This window comes from Oncorhynchus mykiss, chromosome 3, assembly GCF_013265735.2.
Source record: "Oncorhynchus mykiss isolate Arlee chromosome 3, USDA_OmykA_1.1, whole genome shotgun sequence".
Lineage (NCBI taxonomy): Eukaryota > Metazoa > Chordata > Actinopteri > Salmoniformes > Salmonidae > Oncorhynchus > Oncorhynchus mykiss.
This window is the reverse complement of record NC_048567.1, coordinates 10,062,713-10,077,666: the sequence shown is the minus strand read 5'-3', so window position 1 is coordinate 10,077,666 and position 14,954 is coordinate 10,062,713. Positions and strand designations below refer to the sequence as shown.

General features: G+C 42.2%; 2 protein-coding genes across 3 annotated transcripts; both read left to right on the top strand.

Moving 5' to 3' along the window:
- The first annotated feature begins 274 nt into the window (after window positions 1-274).
- On the top strand, window positions 275-2,942 carry rps9 (ribosomal protein S9). The gene is made up of 5 exons (XM_021589539.2): window positions 275-398; window positions 1,088-1,199; window positions 1,292-1,414; window positions 1,749-1,935; window positions 2,690-2,942. The coding sequence occupies exons 2-5, from the start codon at window positions 1,103-1,105 to the stop codon at window positions 2,865-2,867; spliced, it is 585 nt and encodes a 194-aa protein (XP_021445214.1). The 5' UTR covers window positions 275-398; window positions 1,088-1,102; the 3' UTR covers window positions 2,868-2,942.
- Window positions 2,943-4,811: 1,869 nt separating this feature from the next.
- mboat7 (membrane bound O-acyltransferase domain containing 7) lies at window positions 4,812-14,550 on the top strand. Of its 2 annotated transcripts, none has more exons than XM_021589496.2 (9): window positions 4,812-5,136; window positions 5,752-5,838; window positions 6,098-6,227; window positions 8,389-8,515; window positions 8,620-8,776; window positions 9,245-9,440; window positions 11,369-11,521; window positions 11,629-11,805; window positions 11,979-14,550. In XM_021589496.2, the coding sequence occupies exons 2-9, from the start codon at window positions 5,763-5,765 to the stop codon at window positions 12,388-12,390; spliced, it is 1,428 nt and encodes a 475-aa protein (XP_021445171.2). In that variant the 5' UTR covers window positions 4,812-5,136; window positions 5,752-5,762; the 3' UTR covers window positions 12,391-14,550. The 2 variants fall into 2 exon arrangements, with proteins under 2 accessions (XP_021445171.2, XP_021445162.2); XM_021589487.2 differs by having other exon boundaries at window positions 4,813-5,136; window positions 5,759-5,838.
- Window positions 14,551-14,954: the final 404 nt, after the last annotated feature.

Here is a 14,954-nt window from a genome sequence, read left to right as displayed (position 1 = left end):
ACACACACACACACAGCCCCGACATAGGATGCCGGGCTAATACACATAACGTTACACATTTTTAAAGATATTTTCTAAACTATGTTCAATAACCGAAGAGGCCTACACAACAGCTCACAAAATAATACATGGCATACCTAGGTGATCCAACGTTCATTATGTGTAGTACACTAGACTAGATAGTTGTTTGAAAAGTTAGTTGTTCTTGTTCAGCAAGTAAACATAATCGGTTTTAGTTTGACGAACAGAGTTGAACAACAGATGGAGGTATTTCACCAATTGCTGCTTTGAAGTGGTGTCGTCACATATTTTTGGGAAATGTAGTTCGCGGGATCCATATAAATAATGGAGAGATCCAATTTGACTTCCTCTTTATCGTACTGGCCTGTGGAAGACAGGTAATAACGTATTATGCGCTTTAGTCTGTCTTGTTTTTCCATAGAAGTAGGGTCGCAATGTTGAGAAGTAAGGTATTTATACGTTTAGTTGTGCATTTCGGTTACACCGACCAACATATTTTGTATATGTTTGGCTCAACTTCTGCCTTATTCGGTCATGTCAGTCGTCCACGCACTGTACAACGTGGTTAGCACGCTAACGTTAGCTAGCTAGCAAGAGTGACATATCGCCGGTGAGGCCTTTACGTTACTGTGCTGTAGATGTCTCTGCGTCCTCTCAAACGCTTTACACTTTATCAAACTACATTAACAATTTGCAGCTGTATAGGTGGGGGGGGGGGATCCTTAATATAAATTGTCGATTTATATGAATCCGTTGACGCTAGTTAAATAGCTAACAAGTTCCCACTTTCGCCAGCCAAGTTACGAAGTACCACTGTCGGAGCCTGTCAGTAAACTAACCCTGATCCATAGAATTAAATGTACTTATATTTTGCTAATAGCATAATTGCCTTATTAAAAATGCTTATATTTTGCTAATAGCATAATTGCCTTATTAATAAACATGTTAAGTATTAATGTGACTTAAGATGGTCTGCAGAATAATTAACATGGGTTGAAATTCAGTATAATCACTTGTGTAATCGCAATGTTGGAACTGAACAGCCATATCAATTCTTATTCCTCAGGCACTTTGATCCACCATGCCCGTTGCCAGGAGTTGGGTTTGTCGCAAGACATACGTCACCCCCCGCCGCCCCTTCGAGAAGTCTCGTCTTGACCAGGAGCTTAAACTTATCGGTTTGTGCAAATAGCAGGTTTTGAATTATATTGAATCTGCTGGTCTCTAAATACCATGTATTTTTTTAAGTAAGTTAATTTTAATCTCTCAGGGGAGTATGGTCTGAGGAACAAGCGTGAGGTGTGGAGGGTGAAGTTCACCCTGGCCAAGATTCGCAAGGCTGCCAGAGAGCTGCTCACTCTGGATGAGAAGGACCCCAAGCGTCTTTTTGAAGGTACACCACAGCTAGATGGTTCTGTGAGCTATATTTTGACTGTTCGTAAAAGTCCTTTGAGCTGTTAGCTAGTGAGATATCGGCCAATGATTTAAATATTCGATATTCAGATTGTCTGTGGTGTCAGGAATTCCTCGTGAATGAGGCCGTCAGTCAGATTTCCAGATGCCTTAAATGGGGGATATTCAGATTTTACCCAGGAGGTCCAGATTACTGCTGGTTCTGTTCTACCTGAATTAATTGCACCCACCTGGGGTTCCAGGTCTCCAACAGTCCCTGATTAGGGCCCTATGTTGTGATCAGTGACTGAAAATTGCTGAATCCTGTCTCCTAGGTAACGCCCTGCTCAGGCGTCTGGTGAGAATCGGTGTGCTGGATGAGGGCAAGATGAAGCTCGATTACATCCTGGGCCTGAAGGTGGAGGACTTCTTGGAGAGGAGGCTCCAGACGCAGGTCTTCAAGCTGGGCCTTGCTAAGAGCATCCACCACGCCCGCGTTCTCATCCGCCAGAGGCACATCCGGTAAGCTGTTGGAGATGGTCACTAGATGGCCATGCTAGAAAGGACAAGTCGGTAGTGCATTACACTGGTCTGTTATTTTAAATAGGCTCTATGATGAACTTGTGACTGGTTGTGAAACCATTTGTAACATGTACATTTCTAAACTTCTCACATGCCTACACTAACTGTTCAGTTAACTTATGAGTTGAAACTGCACAACTCACAAGTTACTTTCTCAATCCTTAGAGGGCCTCACAAACGATAGCTCATCCCTGAGCGTGGTTTAACATTTCAGCAAGGTCAATTCGGTAACAAACCGTATACCTTGTCTATGACTGCCCAGAGCCAATCCTGCCCATCAAGAGTGGGCAAACAGTTTCAGCAAGGTCAATGCAGTAACAGACTGTATACCTTGTTTATAAGACTGCCCAGAACCAAGCGAGAGGCAGACTGCTACTGTCTTATTTGCTGACAGGTAATGTATGGAGGATTGCACCTCGGGCAGATACATGTGCTAATGGTCACGGCAAACTATCAAGTGTATTTGACTTGTAAGGCAATCGCATGGTCTTCAATTTAGTTTGGTAAGAGTACTATACCTCATCAGGCAGGCCGATGATTAAAATTCATATTCAGACTTCCTGTGGTGTCAAGAATTCCTCGTGAATGAGGCCTGTCATTGATGCCAAACTATTCCCATCTAGATGGTTATTTGTCTATGATATTAAGTGGGGAGGAATAAAACCACTCATTGAGGTCTCCTTTCGCTCTCCAGTGTGCGCAAGCAGGTGGTCAACATCCCCTCCTTCGTGGTGCGCCTGGACAGCCAGAAGCACATTGACTTCTCCCTGCGTTCACCATACGGTGGCGGACGCCCCGGCCGAGTCAAGAGAAAGAATGCCAAGAAGGGCCAGGGTGGTGCTGGGGGAGCTGATGAGGAAGAGGAGGATTAAAATGGAGGCTGACTGGGTGTGTTCGTGTCTGGCACTTCCTGTTTTTCAATAATAAAAACATTATTTGACCACAAATTTTTGTGAATTTTTACTTGATATGTGGTGGAAACTGACTGGTTAAGGCCTCTGCACAATAATTGACTACACATAATGGCTACATTAGGGTTATAGATGTGTCATTGCGAGACATTTTATAGGGATACTATAATTCTGACTTCCTCGGTTGGCTGTTGGAAGTGACAACTAATCAAATGTTTCACATGCTTTGTAAACAGGTGTAGACTAACTGAACTGCTTATGTGCTGTTCTCAACAGTGGAGAGAAAGAACTGACTAACCATAACCTGGCCAGAGACATGGTACCAGGTTGATGTGCAGGGGTATTAAGGAATTGAAGTAGATAAGTGACTAGTCAATGGACTGAATGGTGACATGTCAAGAGGGCAAAAAAAGGTGAATGCAGATCTAGCTATTGGTTAACTAATTAGCAGTTGGACAGCTTGTGGGTAGGAGCTGTACAGTATCTTGTTGGTTCCAGACTTGGTGCATTAGTGTTCCCTGTTATCAGAACTGGGACTTGGGAGTCTTAACAATTTTTAGGGCCTTCTGACACCGCCTGGGTTAGAGGTCCTGGATGGCAGGGAGACCAGCTCAAGTTATGTATTTGGCCATAAGCACTACTCTTTAGCGCCTTGCGGTTGGATGCTGAGCAGTTGCCATACCGAGTGGTGATGCAGCCAGTCAAGATGCTCTCAATGGTGTAGCTGTAGAGCTTCAGGATCTGAAGGCCAATGCCAAATCTCTTCAACTTGAAGAGGTGCCCTTTTCAACATGTGTGGACCATGATAGTTTACTGATGTGGACACCAAGGAACTTGAAGCTCTCGACCTGCTCCACAACATTCCCAGTAATGCATGGGGGTGTGCTCGGCCCTCTTGTTTCCTGTAGTCCACGATCAGCTCCTTTGTCTTGCTGAGGTTGTCCCGGCACCACACTGCCAGGTCTGACCTCCCTGTAGGCTGTCTCAAGAATAAGAACAAATGGCACAGGTTAAGTGCTTTGTCTACCATAACACTCCCATAGGATTGTGGATTCATGGGGAATAACTAGGTAAAATGCACGTTTTATCTAACAGCCGAGTTAGACTGATATTCATAAATTTGGCACTTGAAATTTAAGCCAATCCGCGGTTGAAATGATAAAGCAGCCATCCCTCCACTCAGTCATGGTGCTCGGGAAATGTAAACCCATTCATAGACGGCTATGGGTGCAAGGAACAAATATCCATAATATGAAATGATATTAACCATGTTTAACAATGGCATAAAACAAGCTTATTTCAGGGTCCTGATGGGGTATATACACTGAACACAATGAATGGCACAACAATGGGCCTCGTCGTGGTGTATCTGTGCACTCAGATTGCCAATAATAAAATGCAATTGCATTCGTTTCTCCGTAGTTTATGCCTGCCCATACCATAACCCCACTGCCATCATGGGGCACTCGGCTCACACCTTGACATCAGCAAACTGGGACATCAGGTCTCGTTCCATTTACCAACGCCACGTTGCACCACAGACTGTCCAGGAGTTGGCGGATACTTTAGTCCAGGTCTGGGAGGAGATCCCTCAGGAGACCATCCGCCACCTCATCAGGAGCATGCCCAGGCATTGTAGGGAGGTCATACAGGCACGTGGAGGCCACACACACTACTAAGCCTCATTTTGACTTGTTTTAAGGACATTATATCAAAGTTGGATCAGCCTGTAGTGTGGTTTTCCACTTTAATTTTGAGTGTGACTCCAAATCCAGACCTCCATGGGTTGATACATTTGATTTCCATTGATAATTGTCAGCACATTCAACTATGTAAAGAAAAAAGTATTTAATAAGAATATTTAATTCATTCAGATCTAGGATGTGTTATTTTAGTGTTCCCTTTATTTTTTTGAGCAGTGTATTTTTGTTCAGTGTATCATTGGGTATGACAGTTGAACAAAGCTTATGCGACATTAAGTAATATTTCTCAAGAATCAATGGGTTCGCTATATTAATGTAAAATTCCAAACCATTTCAGGCAGAATGATTTATTCTTTTTGAAACGTACTGCCTTTATTTATGGACTGGGCAGTGTCCGTGGGCGGGGTTTTGGTTGTGATTGACACGTTGTTGCGGTAGTAGGAAGTGGGATTTACCAAATCATCACTGTGCTTGAATATTTGTTCCAGGGATTGTTAACTATATTGAATGTTGGCCTGATTTTAAACGTGAGTACGTTTACTCTAGAAGTTTAGCTACAGAGATGTACATCTACATGGAATACAATCATTGAGCTAAGAGCTAACGTTGGCTGCTACTGTAGCAAGTTAGCTTGTTGTGGTCCTGGGGGATAGCTAGCCAAATTTTTTGCGTTTCTAGAATGAGTAATTTATCGCCTATAGATGATCCTCTAGAACAAATATTTCTCCTGTCACTGCGGTACTTCCACCGATGTCACGCAAGGCTGCAGTAGCTAACTAGCTTAGCGTGTGCTAACATTTGTAACGCGTATGTTGCAATTCTGTGATTACTCCATCCATGGCATGATCAGGCGAGTTCTGATTCAGCCCACACACTAACTCACGTCAGTGGTGTAACATTTTGATCATGACGATGTGATGTTGAGTCATGTGCATGTTATAAACACTTTCTAATACTACTGAACATGCATAGCAACTTCGAATAGAACAGACATTAAGTTGTCAATCACAGGCTTTATCACTGTCATAAGGATGCTATATGCAAACTGCAGTCAAATTTCTCATAGCATTTTTCCATGCAGCACAGAGGACCTTAAGTTACCATGATCATACTGTATACTGTGTGTGTGTGTTGTGTACCTGTGTGCAGAGAGATGTCTCCTGATGAGCTGGTCTACTTGGGAATTCTCGCTGCTTCCATCCCTATCGGGTTCCTATTCCGGTACCCGAGTGAGTATTCTATCTAGCCGTCAAATAAATTCACCTAACCTATATGGTGTCTCCTAGAATATATGAACACTGAAAAACACAATTCTTTATTTTCAATACATTCTGGTAACACGCAGGACAGAAGAATGAAAAGGTGGTTGCAATCACGATAACATGTTTAAAAAGCTGTTAACACATGATGTATAATAGGCCTGCCTATCTGCTCTGCTCTGAAGGTTCATTGTAAGTGAAATGTGTGTGGGTGTTATTGTTGCTGTAGGTCCTCCAGTGAAGCAGGGGGCAGCGTTGCTCTTGGGCCTCTCGATCACCATAGCAACCTGTCAGGTCCATGCCCTCCACTCGCTTGTGACAGTGCTTGGAACATGGATCATCATCAAGAGCAGCTGGCGGTGAGGCATTAGTGATGGGAGGGAAGAAATCCATGCAGTTACATACCGAGATATTATTTTTGAAGATATGTTGTATCGTTTTGACAATATCGCAATATAATTTATTGTGCTAGTTGGCTGTACCTGCAACAAAACTCCAGTATTTTTCCTTCATAACTTGTTCTCCATCTTCTTTTTAAACCCGGAGCCAATTTGTTTTCAGCACTTATTTCCATTACTGATCACAAGTTGTGTTTCCATGGTTCTCTCTTGTCCCTTTGCAGCAGACATATGGTGAGCAGTATGTTTGGAACATCGAATCGCAAAAAAATCACATTATCGAATCGCAATACATATTGTATCAGCTCCAAAGTATCGATATATTATCTTATCGTGAGGTCCCTGGCAATTCCCAGCCCTAAGAGACATTATTCAAAATAAACTAATTATATACAATTGAAGTCGGAAGTTTACATCCACTTAGGTTGGCGTCATTAAAACTCATTTTTTTACCACTCCACACATTTCTTGTTAACAAACTATAGTTTTGGCAAGTCGGTTAGGACATCTGCTTTGTGCATGACACAAGTCATTTTTCCAACAATTGTTTACAGACAGATTATTTCACTTATAATTCACTATCACAATTCCAGTGGGTCAGAGGTTTACATACACTAAGTTGACTGTGCCTTTAAACAGCTTGGAAAATTCCAGAAAATGATGGCATGGCTTTAGAAGCTTCTGATAGGCTAATTGACATAATTTGAGTCAATTTGAGGTGTACCTGCGGATGTATTTCGAGGCCTACGTTCAAACTCAGTGCCTCTTTGCTTAACATCATGGGAAAATCAAAAGATATCAGCCAAGACCTCAGAAAAAACATTGTAGACATCCACAAGTCTGGTTCATCCTTGGGAGTAATTTCCAAACGCCTAAAGGTACCACATTCATCTGTACAAACAATAGTACGCAAGTATTAACACCATGGGACCATGCAGCCGTCATACCGCTCAGGAAGGAGACGCGTTCTGTCTCCTAGAGATGAACATACTTGGTGCGAAAAGTGGATATCAATCCCAGAACAAGAGCAAAGGACCCTGTGAAGATGATGGAGGAAACAGGTACAAAATTATCTATATCCACAGTAAAATGAGTCTTATATTGACATAACCTGAAAGGCCGCTCAGCAAGGAAGAGGCCACTGCTCCACAACCGCCATAAAAAAGCCAGACTACGGTTTGCAACTGCATATGGGGAAAAATATCTTACTTTTTGGAAAAATGTCCTCTGGTCTGATGAAACAAAAATAGAACTGTTTGGCCATAATGACCATCATTATGTTTGGAGGAAAAAGGGGGAGGCTTGCAAGCCGAAGGACACCATCCCAACCGAGAAGCACGGGGGTGGCAGCATCATGTTGTGGAGGTGCTTTGCTGCAGGAGGGACTGGTGCACTTCACAAAATAGATGGCATCATGAGGATGGAAAATTGTGTGTATATATTGAAGCAACATCTCAAGACATCAGTCAGGAAGGTAAAGCTTGGTCACATATGGGTCTTTCCAAACCCCAAGCTTACTTCCAAAGTTGTGGCAAAATGGCTTAAGGACAACAAAGTCAAGGTATTGGAGTGGCCATCACAAAGCTCTGACCTCAATCCCATAGAAAATGTGTGGGCAGAACTGAAAAAGCGTGTGCGAGCAAGGAGGCCTACAAACCTGACTCAGTTACACCAGCTCTGTCAAGAGGAATGGGCCAATATTCACCCAACTTATTATGGGAAGCTTGTGGAAGGCTACCTGAAATGTTTGACCCAAGTTAAACCATTTGTTGGCAATGCTACCAAATACTAATTGAGTGTATATAAACTTCTGACCCACTGGGAATGTGATGAAAGAAATAAAAGCTGAAAGAAATAATTCTCTACAATTATTCTGACATTTCACATTCTTAAAATAAAGTGGTGATCCTAACTGACCTATTACGGGGACTTTTTACTAGGATTAAATGTCAGGAATTGTGAACCTGAGTTGAAATGTATTTGGCTAAGGTGTATGTGAACTTCTGACTTCAACTGTATCAACAGACACTGTAGAACACTCCTGTGTCGTAATGGTGTGCCACTATTTAGTGACAGTCAGGAACTTCTCTCTCTCACCCATTCCCCTGTTTACCTTCTTCAGGAGTGCCCCAGCTCTCTCTCTGGCCTGGACCTTCCTCTACCTCCTCTTCTTCAGACTGGTCACATGGTTCGGCCTGCCGCCGCCAACACCCTTTGCCAACGCCATCCAGCTACTCCTCACTCTGAAGGTACATCTACAGGAAGAGATGGAGGACATACACGATTACTGAAATGCAAGGGCATAATGCATCATGATGTTGTTTACAGTAACAACCCACTTGTTTTCATTCAGATGGTCAGTCTGGCCAATGAGGTGCAGAGTTTTCACCTGGAGAAGAAACAGGAAGTGAGCTCATTTTCTAAGTCTCCTGTGGTTGGTGGACTGTCCCAAGAGCCTTCCCTCTATGATATGATAGCCTATAGCTACTGCTATGTGGGTATAATGACAGGTAAGGCTGTCTAGCCCCATTCCCTAGTTTGTTTTATCATACAGGGCTACTGTCAACATATCCATATTTCTCTGGACCTCTTTTTGATATGGTGACAGGTGAATGGCTTCAGTGTGTATGTGTGTGGTGTAAATGTATCTAGTATGATTTGCCACTAATTTGCTTTTGCACCCATTTGAACTGTTTCTCTCTGTCTTTCTATCTGCCACTAGTGAAATATTGTGTGAGCCTGCTTACATTTTCTCTTCCACTACATGACCTTCCTGTAACTCACCCTCCTTTTTTTACTCACTCCTTCGTCCATCACCCATTAACACTCCTCCTTGCAATCTATCCTTTTTTTGTCCTCCAATGATCCCTCTCTCTCCTTGTCTTTTCTAACTTGTACTATTCACCTTGTCTATCCTACCACTTCTCCCTCAATGCTCTCTCTTCATCCCTTCATTTATCCCTACATCTCCCTAAAAGGCCCGTTCTTCCGGTTCCAAACCTATGTGGACTGGCTGAGGCAGCCCAGCTCCTTGGACCTTCCTGGCTGGGTACCCTGCATGCTGAGGCTGAGGTTGGTGCCTGTCTACGGAGCTCTGTTCCTGACCGCCAACATGTACTTCCCCCTGGCATACGTCCGCACTGAAGAGTTCCTGGAACATCACTTTTTCTTCAGGTAGCAAAACAGCACTCTTGATTTTGTAAAAATGTTGTTAAAAAATTGCTTGTATCAAAAAAAGGTATACTTCCATTCAAAGGTTTGAGGGCACTTAGAAATGGTAGTTTTTTAAAGAAAAGCACATTTTATTTGTCCATTGAAATAACATCAAATTGATCAGAAATACAGTGTAGACACTGTTAATGTTGTAAATGACTATTGTAGCTGGAAACGGCAGATAAAAAAAAATAAAAAATGAATATCTACATAGGTGTACAGAGGCCCATTATCAGCAACCATCACTCCTGTTCCAATGGCACGTTGTGTTAGCTAATCCAAGTTTATCATTTTAAAAGGCTAATTGATCATTAGAAAACCCTTTTGCAATTATGTTAGCACAGCTGGAAACTTTTGTACTGATTAAAGAAGCAATAAAACTGGCCTTCTTTAGACTAGTTGAGTATCTGGAGCATCAGCATGTGGGTTCGATTACAGGCTCAAAATGGCCAGAAACAAAGACCTTTCTTCTGAAACTCGTCAGTCTATTCTTGTTCTGAGAAATGAAGGCTATTCCATGTGATAAATTGCCAAGAAACTGAAGATCTCGTACAACACTGTTTGCTACTCCCTAACCAGAATAGAAAGAGGAGTGGGAGGCCCTGGTGCACAACTGAGCCAGAGGACAAGTACATTAGCGTGTGAAGTTTAAGATACAGACACAAGACCTCAATTGGCAGCTTCATTAAATAGTACCTGCAAAACACCAGTCTTAACGTCAACAGTGAAGAGGCGACTCTGGAACGCTGGCCTTCTAGGCTGAGTTGCAAAGAAAAAGCCATATCTCAGACTGGCCAATAAAAAGAAAAGATTAAGATGGGCAAAGGAACACAGACACTGGAAGATTGGAAAAAAGTGTTATGGACAGACAAATCTAAGTTTGAGGTGTTCGGATAACAAAGAAGGATATTGGTGAGACGCAGAGAAAACTAACAGATGCTGGAGGAGTGCTTGGCACCATCTGTCAAGCATGGTGGAGGCAATGTGATGGTCTGGGGGTGCTTTGGTGGTGGTAAAGTGGGAGATTTGTACAGGGTAAAAGGGATCTTGAAGAAGGAAGGCTATCACTCCATTTTGCAACGCCATGCCATACCCTGTGGCAGCACTTAATTGGAGCCATTTTCCTCCTACAACAGGACAATGACCCAAAGCACAGCTCCAAACTATGCAATAACTATTTAGGGAAGAAGCAGTCAGCTGGTATTCTGTCTATAATGGAGTGGCCAGCATAGTCACCGGATCTCAACCCTATTGAGCTGTTGTGGGAGTAGCTTAACCGTACGTAAGAGTACGTAAGAGGTGCCCATCAAACCAACTTGTGGGAGGTGCTTCAGAAAGCATGGGGTGAAATCTCTTCAGATTACCTCAACAAATTGACAACTAGAATGCCAAAGGTCTGCAAGGCTGTAATTGCTGCAAATGGAGGATTCTTTTACAAAAGCAAAGTTTGAAGGACACAATTATAATTTCAATGAAAAATCATTATTTATAACCTTGTCAACATCTTGACTATTTCCTATTCATTTTGCAACTCATTTCATGTATGCTTTCATGGAAAACAAGGACATTTCTAAGTGACCCCAAAGTTTTGACCGGTATGTTTTTATTTCTATATTTATTGAGTTGGCATAACAGAATTGTGAGTTCATTCACCGCTGTTTCTCTCTCTCCAGAGAGCTACGGGAAATGTAACCATTAAATAATAAAGGGCTAAATGGATGGATTTCCCAGATGACTGAAAACAATTGAAGGACAAGCACCAATTCCAGTGAAACAGAATTGAGACAGAACTCTTGTCTATTTAGTATTCCAGACCATTGTTGCTCTTCACTCGTAGTTATACTGATGAGGTCATTATTAATGAGGTCTCTCTCTATCCCCCCCTCCAGGTTGTTCTACATGACGGTGGTGTTCTTTGTGTTCCGGATGCGGTTCTACGCTGCATGGTGTGGGGCAGAGGCTGGCTGCATCAGCGCAGGACTGGGCTGTTACCCAGAGGGGGCGCTCTCCAAGCCGGGAGGGGGTCCCACTGTCAACTACAGGCAAGTCTCACACAGGATATTCAGTCCAGTTGGGGAAAACAGTAAAGTACATTAATTCATAATTATGTAAGTGTTTAATCTTGGTTTTGATTCTTCGGTCTCTCCAGCCCTGACCCTGAAAGTCCGGTTGTGTACGACTTCAAAACCATCCAGAACATTGACCCATACAACACTGACTTCTGTGTGAAGGTCCGACACGGGATGCGCTACTGGAACATGACTGTGCAGTGGTGGCTGCATCACTACATCTACCCCAACTCCCCCTTCAAGGCTTACGCACTCAAGTAAGGGCCCTATGCAGGTTCACTAGAGAAGGCATGTGTGTTGTGTCTAAAATAAACTGTCTCATAGTCTGTTAAACTACAAAACTACAGTCAACTTTCAATATATTTGTAAGTGCCAGATAAGATGTCCCCTGAATGTCATTTGATTTATACGTTTCACAATTCTGTCCCAGGGCTGGATGGACCATGTTCATCAGTGCATACTGGCACGGGCTTCACGCTGGCTACTACCTGTCATTCCTCACCATTCCTCTGTGTATTGCGGCTGAGTCGGCCATGGAGGCGTCGGTCAGGGCCAAGCTGGGGCCCCGGGGTCAGAGTGCCTTCGACTGGGTCCACTGGTTCCTCAAGATGAGGGCCTATGACTACATGTGTATGGGCTTCGTCCTGCTGAAGGCCAGCGACACCGTCCACTACTGGACCTCCATCTACTTCATCATCCACATCATCGCCCTGGCCTGCATTCTGTTCGGGAGGCTGATGAAGGGAGGAAAGAGGGAGAGAAAGAAGAGTGAAAAGGAGGAGAAAATTGAGGGGGAGAAGAAAGAGGTGAAGCAAGAGGACGTGAGAGAGAAGACAGAGTGAGAATGGATTGATGGATGGGAGGATGTACTGTATGGGGAGGATAGGTTTACTAAAGAACTACTATTCCCACAATGCGCTGTCTGTCACTGATCTGTATGGGTCACTTTTGTCCGTTAGGTCCAGTGATGTCTCCCCTGGTAGAGAAGAGTTATGTTCAATCCCAAACTGGCCCCTAGACCCTACTAGGGTTGGATTTGCAGTTGGTAGGTAGAATAGATGAAGTTGTAGGATTTCCCTAACCAGGAGACATCATTGGACTTCTAGCTGAATACAGTGAATCCTTATGAACATTGTTGTAACCCAGTAACAGTTGCCATGGTGATATTTCATTACAAACCACGTGTACATACAGGTATAATTGGGTGAAAGAATGTTTGCTTAATGAATGTTATTTGATGTGTGAGTGGCAAAAAAGTTCAGGGGGATTGAGATTATTCAGCTACTTCACTTGTGCGTATGTGTGTGATTATTTCAAATCACAGTCAATTTTCATACAAATATACTTCAATTAGTTTAGAGGACACAAAATTGTATGTTCAAGATGCTGCCTTGAAACAGAGTATAAAGTACTGTATAACCACAGCGGCACATCCCTTGAATCCATTCATAGAGCAAGGACTCAATTTGAACTGGGATGTAAGTATGTTACTCAGTCTGTATTTTTGGCTAAATCTCTAATCCCATTGACATCAAAGCATGATTTACTCAAAGTTAAATACAAGTCACAGGCATTTATCTCAAGCCATAACCAGATCAACAATTTCATTTTCCCGGGGCAACAAGATTTTCTGCTTCTTTATATTTTCGAGTTTTCATTGATCAGACCGTTCCTATGATCAGTTATAGAATAGTGCAGAAAAGTGAACTTTGGATAGCCATGAGTACATACTGAGTTATACTTGGCTAGTTTTAAAACGCATATAGAGGATCCAGTCATAATGAATGTGGCAGTTGTATACGTTCTCTTTCCTCAACATTCTTATTAGGTTTTATATTATGATAAGAAGATGATCATTTATCCCTTATCTCCAAGTTGAAAGAACACAAATTCTGTCATTATTAAGTGGAGCCATCCTCAGTGATTTGTTCTCAGAGTAAAGACCAAGAAACTTGAAATAACTTTCACTGTGTCAAGAGGGGCTACTGGAACCAAAAAGACCCGTGCAAATTTCAGAATGGAATCTGTGGTTTAGAAAAATACATAAATTGCTTAAGGTATTTGCTATGTTGATTTTAATCTGAATTTATTTTACTGCATTATTTAAAACGTAGTTTTGGGTGATCTTTTGATTTGACTTGGCCTGTAAATGAGCATTTTACTCATATCTCTTCTTTACAAAAATGATCTGTCCTGCATTCCGTAGTTATTTGATTAGTAATCTCTTGTGGACAGATGCACATAACATAAATAGAGCATCTGCTGCAATTACGCCAGAATGGAGTTCTGGGTGTCAGATTATTTGATTAGAGATGTAATTATATACTGTATGGTGAATATTTATTTATTGTTCTTTGTTGTTGTTTGTGTGTCACTGGCTACATCTCAAATGACACCCGGCTGTTCCCCAGACAATGCACTACTTTTGGTCAGACCTGGGCCAAAAGTAGTGCATTCTATTAGGAAATAAGTTGCCTCAGTCAGAACATTTTGGCAGTGACTGAGGACTGACTGACTGCTACGGTAAGGACCTACCTTACCAGTCAGTCCTCAGCCACTGCCAAAATGTTTGACTGCCATCTTATTACAAATGTAATGGTATTTCAAATATATATATATTGTGCTGACAGTAGAATACAAAAAGTGATTTGGAATTATATTTCTTGTAATTTAATTGACTAGATAGCATGGAAGCATTGTATTATTATTGTTTACCACAATCTGATATAGCCAAACCCTCCCTCCTTTTCCTTGTGCCAAAACCCGAGCCCCGAAGAAACGACTCCCTTGTGTTTTTTTTATCAGCCAACTCATTTCAGTACATGACCAGTATAGAAAACATTCCTTGATGGTTGCTTCTCCATCTTTCTCTCTGTCACATGTAATATTTCTTGTGTATTTTTGTTTGTTTCTGAATGGTTTCACCTTGATGATTGTAACTCTCCCTGCCTTGTAACAGTTCAGTGTTACCAACGGAATACATGTCTCAGATATTCAACACGTCTAAAGTCTTGTTCCTTATTGGTGTTTTGTTCATGGATGTTGGCTGTAGTTTTATTAGTGCACATTTCTCTTGCAATTTCTGATCTGACATGGTTCATTCTATGGTTTTTTACTTACTATAGGAGTTGTCAGACCTGAAAATGATCAACGTTCCCCTATCCCCTTGCACATACTCACAGTCACAAACACACACATCCCACCCAGGCTTGCCTCTATGGTTACCTAACAACATGTCACATCAGTGTAAAGAAAGATTTATGAACTGAAGTACAGACAGTAAACACTCCTACATGATTACGTTATGGGTCTAACCTGTAACTAGTCATCAAATGTCTTGTAACACCCCAGCTTGTTGATACTGCATTAGTTACTAACGTCCATGTTCTGTTGGATGTAAGCGGAG